Source organism: Callorhinus ursinus, unplaced genomic scaffold, assembly GCF_003265705.2.
Source record: "Callorhinus ursinus isolate GAN/ISIS: 27379988/994484 unplaced genomic scaffold, GSC_fseal_2.0 scaffold20, whole genome shotgun sequence".
NCBI lineage: Eukaryota > Metazoa > Chordata > Mammalia > Carnivora > Otariidae > Callorhinus > Callorhinus ursinus.
Genome location: NW_027397082.1, coordinates 28,780,880 through 28,795,367, shown reverse-complemented (window position 1 = coordinate 28,795,367; position 14,488 = coordinate 28,780,880). Strand labels below are relative to the sequence as shown.

At 37.8% G+C, this 14,488-nt stretch overlaps 1 protein-coding gene across 3 annotated transcripts in view; it reads right to left on the bottom strand.

Annotated features, from left to right (window-relative positions):
* BMS1 (BMS1 ribosome biogenesis factor) overlaps positions 1-14,488 on the bottom strand; it is a 49,784-nt gene that overhangs the window by 34,775 nt on the left and 521 nt on the right. For 2 of the 3 annotated variants that reach the window (XM_025880626.2, XM_025880629.2), the window contains exons 2-11: positions 13,128-13,342; positions 11,950-12,140; positions 9,793-9,872; positions 6,880-7,068; positions 6,095-6,237; positions 5,234-5,355; positions 4,723-4,916; positions 2,893-3,032; positions 867-1,615; positions 555-656 (exon numbers count right to left, since the gene is read on the bottom strand). In XM_025880626.2, the coding sequence (XP_025736411.1) occupies positions 555-656; positions 867-1,615; positions 2,893-3,032; positions 4,723-4,916; positions 5,234-5,355; positions 6,095-6,237; positions 6,880-7,068; positions 9,793-9,872; positions 11,950-12,140; positions 13,128-13,303 (2,086 nt within the window). In that variant the 5' untranslated portion in view covers positions 13,304-13,342. The remainder of the gene's footprint in view (positions 1-554; positions 657-866; positions 1,616-2,892; positions 3,033-4,722; positions 4,917-5,233; positions 5,356-6,094; positions 6,238-6,879; positions 7,069-9,792; positions 9,873-11,949; positions 12,141-13,127; positions 13,343-14,488) is intronic. The other variant, XM_025880627.2, reaches the window with a different exon arrangement.

The window sequence follows — 14,488 nt, the reverse complement described above, 5'->3', positions numbered from 1 at the left end:
GGGGGATGGGTTAGCCTGGTGAGGGCACATTCTGCATGGAGCACTGGGTATTATACACAAACAACGAATCACGGAACACTACATCAAAAACTAATGATATAATGTACGGTGATTAACATAACATTAAAAAAAAAAAAAAGAGTACTTAGGCAAAACCCGAATGGAAATCAGTACATACCAACCTTTTGATTCAATGCTCCTGGCTCCCATATACTCCTTTGGTCTTGTTCTAATCACACAGTAACTGGGACCACAATATAAAACACACCACTTTGTCCTTTTCTGGCACTAAATTCTACCCAAAAAATGTCCTGAAGGACTTTGGAGAGAGGATATAAAATGACATAATGGAGAGTATTCTCGTCAAAAAGTTTTATGGCAAACCCATGAGCTGATGATCGAAAACATCTGCTACATGTAAACTACGATAGCCAACAATATCGTATGGATTTCAAAAGTACCACCCAAATCCTCCAACCAATTTCCTCATCTCCTTTCCAGAAAATGGTCTAAGAAACTAAAACGTTTCTAGATCTGAACCAGAGCTTTCTTACCTGTGCCATAAATAAGCTTTCGAAGGTTTGGAGTTGCCTGTTGCTGCCTCAGAAAGGCCTCAGCTGCTTTCCTGGAAAGGTCTTCCTTCCACTTGAGGGCGCCTGGAAGGACCAACGACAACATGGGTTAAGTGTGTTTATCTGTCCTTTCTGCCTTGAGCTCACTGCTCATTCATCCTCAAATCCTTGAGTGCAATATTTGAAAAATGAACAAAATCTCCAAAACAGCAGACTCCCAAACGTAGACATTCTATTTGTAGAACATTTCCAGTGCCAAGTTTATAACGACAGTTACACTAAATTTAAGCATACCTGAAGTTTCTGTGGAATAGTTGTTTTCTTCCTTGTAATCTTCTTCCTCTTTGAGTAAGTCCTCCACATCACTGGTCTCATCAGTTAAGTTCTCTGACCCCAGTCTCTGACCACCGGCCACCTGAAAAGACTCTGGAAACTTTTTTCTCATAACCTCTTCATTTTCTGAATCCTCATCCTCTGTACTGAGACAGGAGCTTTCTTCAGTTTCATCCTCAGATGCAAATGCCTCTTCAGCTGTGCAATGGCCTGAATCTGAAATGGTGAGGGTTGCTTTCTCCAGATTCAAGCTGTTACTCAAACCATTAGTTTGTACAAGTCCTGCTTTACTACCGTCTCCAACAACTTTAGATTCTGAAATATCCCTCTCTCCTGCAGGGGAGTCCTCTCCTTCACTGCTTCCACTGGCTTCCTCTGCTTCTCCTTCCCCTGCCGAGCTCCTCTCGAGATCATCATCACTGTCAGCAAAGGCTGGCAAGTCCACCTCGAGTTCTTCTTCCAGCCCCTCGAGTCTCTGCCTTTTGACACGTCTGCCCGGCGCATACAGCGTACCCGGCATTTCGGCATCTGCCTCCTCTCCTGTTCCGTCATCACTAGAGCTATCGTCCAACCTGTCACCTTCAGACATTTCTTCATCACCTTCATCATCACTATCTCCAGACTCATCTTCTTCATCTCCAAAAATGGCTTTCCGACGCACTCGGCCAGTTTTCAAATCCATCTGCTTTTCCTCTTTCGGCATCCACTGCCTATATGACCAAGTAAATGTAAAATAACTCAATTTGTACAGTAACTGGCTACTCTAGACATGGCAAGTCAATACTTAGGCAAACAGAAGATAATATCAAGGAATGGTTTTAAATAACATAGCATAGAAAGGAATGATTTGATAAATACTGGGAGAGATACCGAGCAAACTCATGCACAGTTCCCTAACACTTTTCTTCAAAAGAACTTATAAAGAGGTAACCTTTAAAAAACAAAAAGTCTAACATTAGGGAAAAATTACTCTAAAGGGAAGTGAGTGCTTGATCAATATTTTAGAAGACTGATCATTTCCAAGCTTGAAATAGATGATCCTTAAATGACTGCTTCCAGATTCAAAGCCAGGAAAATACAAAGTTAAGCCTGGAACATCCTGTTGTGTCATAAAGTCAGGAAATGCTCAAAGGCTAATAGGGAAGTGCCAAAGGACACAGGAGACAGACTGAAGGGATAATCTAGGCATCAGAATGATAGTAATAGGATAATAACAAACGGAATTTTTTAAAAAGTCAACTAGCCAACAGTGATATTCAAATAAAGGAGTGGAAGTAAGAGCTTCCTGTTAAAGAATGCCAGCTAACATTTTAAGAATACTTAACTATCATCTATACCATCTGCTAATTAGAGGTCAGCAGATAAATTTTTCCAAAAAATTTTCCTTTGTATACATTTATAATAAATTATAAACTAGATCATTTCAATCATTTTCAGACTGATTTTTATTGGGAGTCACACATAAATCACTAAATAAAACCAAAACACTCATTATGTATAAGATACACAAATTCCGAACCCAGACTAAAAATAATTCAAATAAGCTACACATTAGTGGATACTGACCCAGGACATACTACAGCACAATCTAAGGAAATCTTCAAGAGATAAGATATGTAGCTTCTCAAAAACCACCTGAACAAGCTTCCTTACTCAGCTTATACTAGTATTTGGCCACTAAAAGAAAGCCAAGTGGCCTCAGGTCTCCTAAGAATCAAAAGCAACCTATAGAAAATATTTTGTGACATCTGAGGATTATTCTGGGTCTGCTAAAAACTGAATCCTGTATAATATTTCAAGAATACCTCCATGTAAGGTCACATAACTGAAAAGCCCTCAGAAACATATGTATATATAAAGCAAAGCAAAAAAAACCCAAAAAACCTGGAATGAATCCCACCAAAAGGTATACTGATGGCAGAATGATAGGTGATATAATCTTCTGTAATATACTTTTTTATGAAAAACAAAACAATGGCAAACTTACCCTTGATTATCTATATCCTCTGACCCCAGTGGTTTGGAATCCGAAAAAAGTGTCACTCTACTTGAAGCCATCTTGGCATCGATAGTGGAATGGGTGGAAATGAGACTTTGTACCAGTTCATGAGTGGGCCTCACCTCGTCCTGTCAAGGCCACCAAGAAAGGGAAAGTGAGGAACACACAAGAATTCGGAAGAGAAACATACTGGTTTCAATCAGTTTCTCAAAATTATCCTAAACATAACATAGTTTCTGAAAACATTTCTTATTGCCTCAAAAAAAAAAAAAAATCTTAGTCCAAAATTGACCTCCGTCTTCATTAAACTTTTCCAAAGTTCATGGAGTATACAACCTGGTAACCTAAATACTTAGCTAGAGAAACCTTAAGTGCCAACGCTACAGAACACATTTAGTTTGCCCAATAAAATTCCATTGCAGAATAAACAAAATGAAAATCTGGGGTTCATTTAAAAAAAATTCTGCTGCCTTTGATTCAAAATTTTCACTTCAAGAAATTCACTGCATAGAAAGATCCCTCCCAGTGACCAAAACTGCATGCTTGAGAGTGCTAACTGCAGCAATGTTCAAACCAGGGGAAGCTAGGGGTGACCTCCCCACAGATTTCCAAGGGTTGGTTCAATAAATAAAATTTATCCAGACAATGAAATACCACACAGCTGTAAAAAAGACCGAAGCAGCTCTACAAATACTAACAGGGAAAAATGGAATCACGTATCCTTAGGTGCCCCCCAAAAGTTGCAAGAGCATTTAAAGTTGGAGCCCATCTAAGAAATATTATGGGGCACCTGGGTGGCTCAGTCAGTTAATCTGCCTTCAGCTCAGGACATGATCCTGGGGTCCTGGGATCGAACCCTGTATCAGGCTCCCTGCTTGGAGGGGAGGCCTGCTTCTCCCTCTACCCCTCCCCACTGCTTATGCTCTCTCTCTCGTGTTCTCTCTCTAGCCCTCTCTCTCCCTTTCAAATAAATAAATAAAATCTTTAAAAAAAATAAAATAAATATTATTTTTCTCTCTCACACACAGGCACACAAAGACCATCTATATGTACACAAATACATGGTATTGTTTAGAAAGAAAAATAAAAAGAGAGAGAGACCAAAGAGAGCTAGAAAACACAGATATTGTGTAGGCATACTTCAGAGATATTGTAGGTTCAGTTCTAAAACACCACAACAAAGCAAGTCAAATGAAATTTTTTGGTTTCCCAGTGCATATAAAAGTTATGTTTATACTATACTGTAGTCTCTCATGTGTGCAATAGCATTCTGTCTAAAAAAAAAAGTACATACCTTAATTAAAAAATACTTAATTGCTAAAAATGCTAATCATTATTTGAGCTTTCAGTGAGTGATAATCACTTATGACAGATACTGTAACAAAAATAATAATGGAAACATTTGAAATATTGTGAGAATTAACATAATGTGACACAGAGACACAAAGTGAGCAAATGCCGTTGGAAAAAAGGCACCGATAGACTTGTTCAATATAGGGTTGCCACGAACTTCAATTTGTAAAAAAGGCAATATTGGTGAAATGCAATAAAGCAAAGCACAATAAAATGAGGTATGCTTGTATAAAGACAGGAAGTACAAGCACCAAACTGCTTGCAACGTTCACACTAGAAGACCTAGGATCCCCTGTTAGTCTTGGCAACAGAATGGAGAACATGTATTTTACTTTCTGCTTGGTGCAATTAAGTATTCTGTATATTTACAATATACATTGTAGCTTTTACCATAAATACAAATAAAGATAAAAAGCTTCAGTATATAAAAGCTGACTACATTACTTCCTGTCACTTTCCTCTTACCGATTCCTGGAAGCCATGGCTGCCACCAAGATCGACATAGACAGCATCTTTGTCATATAGGACACCACCAACTCCAGAGAGAGGTGCATAAACCAACTTCTCCTTCTCATTTAAGCAGCGCTTCTTTTGTTGTTCAGGAAGTGCACAGGGGTCTGGGAGGAAACTGACATCACTCACAGCAAAATCTCCTACACCTGGAAGACAGATCAAGGAAGATGGCTTCAGCTGTAAGTGTACCAACTGTCGACAAAAACAGCCCACAGTTGGAAGTCTTCAACCACAAGGACATCGTTTGTCATGGCACTCTGCCTCTCTAGCTAACCAATGTCATCAGAACAGAGGGTATTTGGTCAACTCAACACCTTTGCTAACTGAGGCAGAGCTCAGTTAGTCTTAAAACTTCCAGCAATGTGGCTCTGTCTTGTTTGGCCATTTTACAGTTTTCCTGAGAAATGAAGTAACTCATCCCAAGAGTTCTACAAATTTGGTAAATTTTACAACAAAAGGATACCTGGCATGTGAATTTGACTTTTATTTTTCAAGTGTGCTCCTCTTAAATAACCATAAAGAGACACCTTTCGGTCACACTTGATATTTGTTCGAATATCTTCTGGGTTTGTCAAATCTTCCATCCTAGAAAAATAAAACCCAATCATATGGCAGAAATAAATGTCAAAGTTTTTGTACCTCCCTTCACATGTCAAAGACTGGTCAAATTCACTAGTTCACTAAACACGTTGTTTAGAAAATTATAGGAAATACAGAAATAAGGAAGTGTAGTTCACCAGCTCCCAAAGGAGAAGAAGCAAACACATGATTGCACTGCTCTTAGGCTCTACGTAATACACATTGTGAGTAAGATACCAGAAATGGGAAATAACGTGCACCTGGGGTTAAGGAAGAGATGAAAACATATCCAGAAAAACTCTTTATGGCAGAGGATTAAGCTTTGATCTGGGTTTTTTGGTGTGCCCTGGATTCTGGCAAGTAGAGAAAGGGATTCCAGGCTGAGAAAAGGATATGGAAAAAACATAAAGGAAAGAAAGCACTAGGGCACATCTGGGTGACTAGAGCACCACGGTCCAAAGACAGTTATCACTGAAGATTAAGGTTGAAAAGAGGATAGGACCATATCGTGTAGACTTAAATGCTTCAAAATCCTCATATTTTTTCTAAACATTTCCTACTTTACTCCTGAAGCCACAGCATCTTTAGGTAATGATACAAAAAAAGGAGATATTTTCCACCAACTACATTTCTCCCTCACTATTCAAAAATAAGAACAAAATAAGCTCTATTACTCTTCTTTTTCTGACCTTTGTAGCTTTGAAATATACAGGCCAGAAAGAAAAACTTTACATGTACTTTTTACCTGTCTGCTAGGATATAAGGATGAGAGGTTTGCCATGTAAGAGGCCTAAACTTCATAACTGTAATAAAACGGCCCAGATTGTGAATTTCTTGGTTTTGATATTCTCCATGTACCATTCCAGAAAGGTAGAACAGCTTGGCACCCTAAACATTAAAAAAGCAAAAAATTAATTTCAATTAAATTCTTGTCAATACTATATAAAAATAAAGACCTCTAAATAAGAAGCAATCCTAAGGGAGACTTCTAGAAAACCACTTATCAATGCTTCCCAAACTTCTCTGCCTTCTTTCAGTACTCTTGTTAGGGCTTAGTAGAGGCAGAACTGCAAATACATTTAGCTTCAAGATTGCTCTCCAGTCAAGCAGTGGCATTTGTCTATAGAGTACTGCACAGGGAGGACAGTGAGGCTCCTGGGCACAGAAAAACTTCTATGACCAATGGGCCACAGCAGCATGCAGGGGAGAGTGGACTGGCAGTATGTGTGCGCTATAGTTCCTGGTCCTGTAACTACGAGAAACTTCGGACAAACCCTATTAAATAATCACAGATCTAAAACACTTAGAGCCAGGTATTGCCTGGTGCTGGGGGTGGCTACAGAGACAAATGAGACACACCAAGAGTTCTGAAATACAGACTATTTTGAGGAAATATTGCAGGGACTATGAACAGATATATAAAAGAAATTCCAAAGGTGAATCCTGAAGGGATGCTTATTAATCTCTCCTACTCAAACTATTTTTTTAAAGATTATAGTGTTAGTATTCAATAATTAATTCTCTTCCTACCGGGTACACTTCTGTCCAGAACCTGTGTTTTAATCGTTTCTTCGTCTTCTTCAGTTGCTTATTATACTTGAAGGAATCTAAGTGAGTGAGAACGCCCATAATTTTGGGAAAGCCATGTACTTGACAGATGTTTAGAAACTCAAATGTTTCCATTTCAAACCCAAAGCTGGCATCTATAAGCATCAAAACCTAAAACAGAAAACACAATTACTCAAGGAAGCTACTCAAAAGAGACCATAAGCAAACTATAGTCCATGGGCCAAATCTGACCCATGACCTGTTTTATAACTGAAGTTTTACTAGAACACAGCCATATTAATTTATTTATGTATTGTCTACACCTGTGTTTGCACTACAACGACAAAGCTAAGCAGTGGCAAAAGAAACTATGACCCGCAAAGCTTAAGATATTTACCATCTGGCCCTTTACAGAAAAAAGTTTGTCAACTCCTAATCTCGATTAAATCAAAATGATTACGTAGGGATCATCATGACAGAGAAAATGCCACCCTTTGACTTTCTCTAAAAGGCAACCATAAGACAATATCCACCACAATATAAATTTCCACTTCAAGAATTTGGATGTATTAGAAATAACTCAGAAAAAGCTGGGTCTAATTTGGCCCTCACCTGGAAAGTTCTCACTTCAAGAAATAAAAATTTTTTAAGGTATTTTTAGGCCAAATAACAGGTCTCTAACAAGAAAACCAAGCAACAGATCTGACATCCAAAAAATGGGATGAAGTGGTAATCAATGAAAAATACCAAAAATATAAGAAAACCAAACATTTTTGTTTCAGTCTTCTCACAGGGAAAAAAAAAGTTTTTTGCTGGGAGGTATATAGTAGGAAAGCTCTATCTTATGTTAATTTATAACATGCAATTGCTCAGAAACTAAAAAAAAAAAAAAAAAAAGCTACCAGTTTAGAATGGAAAGTCAGGAATGCTAATCTATAAGAAAATATAAGCATATAAGACCAATTTTTAAGATTTTTGACTCTTCAAACATGCAAAGTAATTTCAGAGTTGATTACTGGATACTTCTAGTTTTAATATATTAAAGACATCTCTGTTCTTGTCTTTCTGTAGCTAAGTGAAACACACACACACACAGAAACAGAATCAGAAACACTTATCTTTGGTTAAATTAAGGAACATTCATAATCCTAAACCACAAAATACATGTCGGTGGGCCACTGAGCACTGCAAGAAAGTACAGCGGCCACTGCAGACCACAGGCCAAGCTGGCAGCAGAGTTCTTCCACTCCCCTCAACAGGCTGAAGGTGAGTGGCTGGAAGGAGAATAGCCCTCTATCCCATTTGACACCATACAGTGCCATGGGGCAAGCAATTCATTGTAGGAACAGAAGAATAGGTAGCAACAGCCCCATAGCTGACAATCTTGTCAACTAAAGATAAATGAAGCCTGTATTATTCCTTCAAAGCACACACATGCACATACACACAAATCCATGTATGTACATGCCTTTGCTGTGACTTAGGAGGCTTCATGACAACCCAGAGCAGAGCAATCAACATTTTTAAACAAGTTAAAAAATTATGGTACATGCAACAGAATACTTAAAAAGAACGAGGTTGAGCTATAGTACTTATATACTTTTAAGACATACTGGAGTGAAAAAAAAAAAAGCAAAGTACAGAACAGAATGTATAATAAATAGCGTATGCTTTAAAAGGGTTGCATGTGAATTTATATACATATCTAGGATATTGCTTTGAGGGAAACTGAGAGACTAGGGGTCACAGCAGGGAAGAGAAAACACACATTGTACTCTATAATGCAGTTTGAATATTTTACCAAATGCATGGGTTCCTTTTTGAGTCTTAAAAAGATGTATATGAAAGACATCTTTCTTAATATGCCTATGCTTTTAAAATTAGGGACTTGGTATATTTTACATAAAAAAGGAACCAATGACTCATATGCTAAACTACTGTAATCATTTCAAAACACGAGATTTAATCAGTTTATACTATTTTATGTTGACAATGATACACTTATTTTTATTAATAGTAGCATTACATGTTCAAAATTTGAATGGCAGTGATATTAGAATGGCACAGCTATAACATCTACATTAAATTACTTTTATTTTATATTTTAGGACACTTCCTGGGCCAAAGGTTAAAATCTGTAGCTCACGTCACCAAACAGCTTTCCAGAAATTGTTGAACCAAAAAAACAAACAAAAAACGGCCTCTGTTACCCCACTCTTCCTAATCAATATGGCTTTATTTTTTTCTTAGATTTTTGTTTTAACTTAAAATGTAATTAATGAACATTACCATTAAATGCAATCAAAGTTGCACAATTTCCATATGTTGTGTACTGTCTAGATTTTCTATTATAAACTCTGACAACTTCTCAAAGGCAATTCATGAACTTATTTTGTCATAATCATTAAGAACTGGAGTTTCTGGCACCACCAAGAGCAGAGATCCTATACTCAGAAACTACTTAACTTCTAGGGACTCAATTTCATCCTATGTCAACTGGAGATAATACCTACTTACCCCTAAGGCATACTGGGGGATTTGATGAACTAAATTTCTAGAAAGCTGTTAGCACAGTGCCTAGTAAGGTTCAAGAAATGGTCTCACTACTTACATATTTGTATGTCTGTATGTCTGTCTGTATGTATATCTTAATTAACTATGTTAAAGGTGTTTTCTGTAATTCGCTTGTAGATTTGAGACATTTCACTGTGCATATTCCATTCTTATTATAACAGTATTATCATTATCATCAATTCAAACACATCTATGGTATTCCTGATTATATTCACATTCCTTTAATAATAAGCCTTTCTTTCCCTCAACATGAGATAAATAATCTCAATAACACTGCTGTTAAGTCCTCATCAGAAATTCACACTGCTCCCACTGACTTACCAAATCTGCCACTTTAGCCAGATCAATCATCATGTTAATGTCACACCCACATTCAATAATGGTGAGTCGGCGCTTTTTACCTGTAAGTGAAAAGACAATTTCATTCTTTTTTAAAGATTTTATTTATTTATTTTAGAGAAAGAGAGAGCACGCCAGTAGGGGGAGGAGCAGAGGGAGAGGGAAAGAGACAGACAGAAAATCTCAAGCAGACTTTGCGCTGAGTTCGGAGCCCCACACGGGGCCCAGTCTCATGACCCTGAGATCATGACCTGAGCCTAAATCAAGAGTTGGCTGTTATAACTGACTGTGCCACCCAGGAACAACCCCCAAATTTTACTTTAAAAAAAAAACATCCATTTACTCTAATTACCATTTTAAATTCTATCCAGTAAAGCACCATATACCCTTACGCGAGTATGCCATAAGTTCATTTTTACAGGAGAAAACTGATAAAATAAATTCCATCTTGGTTTTCTTGCTATGTTCCCTAATTTTAAAATAATATCGGAAGTCTACCCACATGAATAAAGTGCTCAAACACGTAAAATTCTGCCTGGAATGGGCAGACATGCGAGCTTCACGATGACCATGATCCTGCTGTTCAGCAGCAGGCCAACACTTCTAACTTTATCAAAGTTTCCCACGTTCCCACTGTAGCTAAAAACATCTTCAAACATAATGTAAGAGAATCTTCATGGAACAATCATTACTTCTAACTTAAGTTAAAAGGAATCAGTCTGTGACTCTTGATCTTAAAGTTGAGCTCAAGCTCAACCCACATTAGGGTAAAGTTTACAATCAATCAATCAATACACAAATACATACATACATACATACATACATAAATACATACACACATACATAGATACATAAATACATACATACATAGAAGAATAAATACAAAAATACATACATACATACATACATAGAAGTGGGGTACTTGGCTATCTCAGTCAGTGGAGCATGTGAGTCTTGATCTCCAAGCCAGGAGTTCAAGCCCCACAATGGGGGTAAGAGTTTACTTTAAAAAAAAAAAAATTAAAAAGAAATCTGTCAAAATGACAGGAATGCCTTTATGATAAAGAAAAGCTCTGGCGCACCTGCGTGGCTCAGTTGGTTAAGCATCTCGCTCTTGGTTTTGGCTCAGGTCATGATCTCCGGTTCCTGAGATGGAGCCTTACATGGGGCTCCGGGCTCTGTGCTCAGTGGGGAATCTGCTTGAAATATTCTCTCCCTCTGCCCCTGTCCCCACTTGCTCTTGCGTGCTCTCTCCCTAAAATAAATAAATAAATCTTAAAATAAAAAAGAAGAAAGAAAAGCCTCAATCCAACTATATTATGGCTATAATAAGAAATTTCAGTGGCTCAGTAGAGCATGTAACTTTTTTTTTAAAGATTTTATTTATTTATTTGAGAGAGAGAGAGAGAGAGAGCACAAGCAGGGGGAGCAGCAGAGGGAGAAGGAGAAGCAGGCTTCCTGCCAAGCAAGGAGCCCGATGTGGGACTCAATCCCAGAACCCTGAGATCATGACCCAAGCTGAAGGCAGACGCTTAACCAACTAAGCCACCCAGGCGCCCAGAGCATGCAACTCTTGATCTGGGGCTGTGAGTTCAAGCCCCACGTTGGGTGGAGAGATTACTTAAAAATAAAATCTTTTTAAAAAAAAAAAAAAAAAAGGAAAGAAATTTCAGATTCTTTCATTGCCATTTGGGAATTTGTTTCATCTTCCCTCAAACAGAAAGGTCACCATCTTCCAGACCAGACAAGTTCTCACAGAAAAAGAGAGGAAATCTCCCTCACTTTCCTAACAATGTGGCTTCATGAGGGCAAGCAGGTATGCCTGACACACAGCAGATACTCACTACCTGCTAAATGAAGGCTGTCACCATGAACAACCCAGGCTGCCCAGGCTTGCCAAACCTCTCAGAGAACACACCTGGCAAATCCATATAGCAGTGAGAATAAGGTATACATCTATATCATTATTATATCAGGGAATCTATCCTTTTTTCAAGCTATAGCCAATTTAGTACAAGAGAGGTAATACGAAGTGAGAACATTACTTTAACATTTACCAGTCCAAGAGAATGTTCAACAAAGACAGTCCTATCCCTCAGATGACATATGCCCTATCAGCCTGGGGTATCACCCTCCTACCTGACACGATCGTTACAGGGCCTCTGATCTCTGTCAGCTTCTGCCTGGTGAAGTTCCGAATGAGGCACTGGATCAAAGTGCTCTTTCCAACTTTTGGAGGCCCCATCACCACCACCACTATTGGCGGGGGCTCTAATGGAGTTCGATCAACCACTGGAATGTGATGCTTCTTTGTCTTCAAATCCTGAGTCCTATTTGTAAAAAGAAAGAAAAATTAAATCCACTTTCAAAATATAAAAGGCATCATACTTATAAGTAAAGATTTTAAAGAGAGCAGAACAGACAATATGGATAGTATTAACTTGTTAACTTCGAGACCCAATCCAAATAACCACTTTAGTAAACATATAACAGATTGACTTCAACAGTATAGAGTATTGAAAACTATACACACCTTAAATCTGATTGCTTTATTAGCTGACTGTACTAGTTTAAAAAAAAAAAAAAGATAAACATGCAGGCAGTGTATCATAATGAATAACAGCAGGAGCTTTGGAGTTAAATTTGGCTCTCCTATTAGAATTTAATTCAATAATGTTTAAAGTACAATGGTTTGCATATAATAAGAATGCATTAAATAAAGCTATTTATTACTACATATTATATGAAACATATCCAGAAAAAAACACAAGCACACCTATTACCATAGCAACTGTTTAAATTTTACAAATTCTTTCTTTCTTTCTAGAAGGCTCCATGCGCAGTGTGGGATCCAACATGGGGCTTGAACTCACATAAAGAGTTGGATGCTTAACCGACGGAGCCACCTAAGAGCCCCACAAACAAAGAAATTCTATAAAGAAAAACTCTTAAGCTTTTCTCTTGGGCAAAAAAAGCCAATCAGTGGGCAAATACTGGAGGCAAGGCAGCTTCCACAGGAAAGACTACTTGCTCACATTTTATTTTTTTATTTTTTTAATGTAGGGTCCATGCCCAGCATGGATCCAATGCAGGGCTTGAACTCACAACCCTGAGATCAAGACCTGAGCAGGTCTTAAGAACTGGACGCTTAACCAACTGAGTCACCTAGGCTCACATTTTAGTAAAAGGAATTATGGCATGCATCTTCATGTCCTTCAAAGCTGTTAAAGATTCATGAATCCAAACATCATCTGGGGAGGCTCATACTGTTTAAAAAGAATAAATGGAATGAACAACTAGACTCCAGCTAAACATACCTGTGAAAGGATCGAGCCATCCGCACAGCAGACTGGACTGCAAAAGCTTTGGGGTTTCTCTTCCGGGCATCTTCCTCGTCTCCAAGCTGGAGATCCTGCAGATGACGTTTCTTTTTCTTCTCAGCTTTGGGCCCACTGTTTTTCTTTCTGTGTTTCTTCTGGTCCTTAGTCTCCATAGTGGCTTTTTACCAATTCACAAGTAACTCTAACCTACACTGATGAGGCAGGGATATGGGAAACATTTTACAATCCAGAAAACACCCAAGGAAAAACAGTAAATTTCATTTATTTCTTTATGAAGAGATAAGGTATTCCTGCAACAAGGACAGAAACTGCTTAATACTATTCCCAATTTCATTTCTCTGTTATGCTATAAATTAGATTTGCTAGTTACTTCTGCTTATGTTACTTTTTATTCATCTTAAGTGTCTATATCAGCACTGTCTATTTCTGCAATAATGGAAATACTTTATACCTATACTTTTCAACACAGTGGCCACTTACCACATGTGGCTTCCGAGAACTTAAAATGGACCCAGTGAAACTGAGAAACTGAATTTGAATATAATTTTAATTAAAATTCCATTCTAAATTTAAATAGCCATATGTGACTAATGAAGTCACCATACTGGACTGCTCAGCCCAAAATATCAATTGGATTAATGAAGTGGTTTCCAAACTTAAACCATCTTTAAGACATTTTAACAAATTAAAGCATTTTAATAATCCTCCAACATGATAACATGTGTTACTTTTAGTACCTGTTGATTCTGTAAAACTTTTAAATTACAATAATCATTTATATGCATTTTAAAAAATAGTAACATCTAGATGTGTGAGATATGGTTGATTGTGGATGATGCCTGGAGACCACATGTATTTGCAGAAACCCTTACAAAGATTTCTGAGCGTCCTAGGAATTCATGGCCCATAAATTGAGAAACACTGAATTAGTGAGCTTTTTTAGGAAACCAGGCTGCATACAATCTGAGCACTTGGCTAATTAAAAAAAAGAAAAAGAAACTAAGAAAAAAGGAAAAAAAAGGTCACTTCACTCAGTTAAGTTACTGAATTAATTTCAGTTCAATAAATATTTGTGTCTGCCTATGATGTACTGGGCATTTTGCCAAGAGAGGACTACAGCTGTGATCTGACTAGGAAAGGAAATCCAAACTAGTATCTTTCATGCCATGCAGTAAAGGGCCACATGAGAAGGCTGCACTTAGATCAGTCAGAGACTTCTCACGGACACACACCGGTGCAAATAGAAGTCCACATGTACCAGCATAATGTCAGGAAACACCAGCCAGGAGTTAGGAGAGCCGAGTTCTAGGGAACGCTTTGAAACCTAAATAGCTATG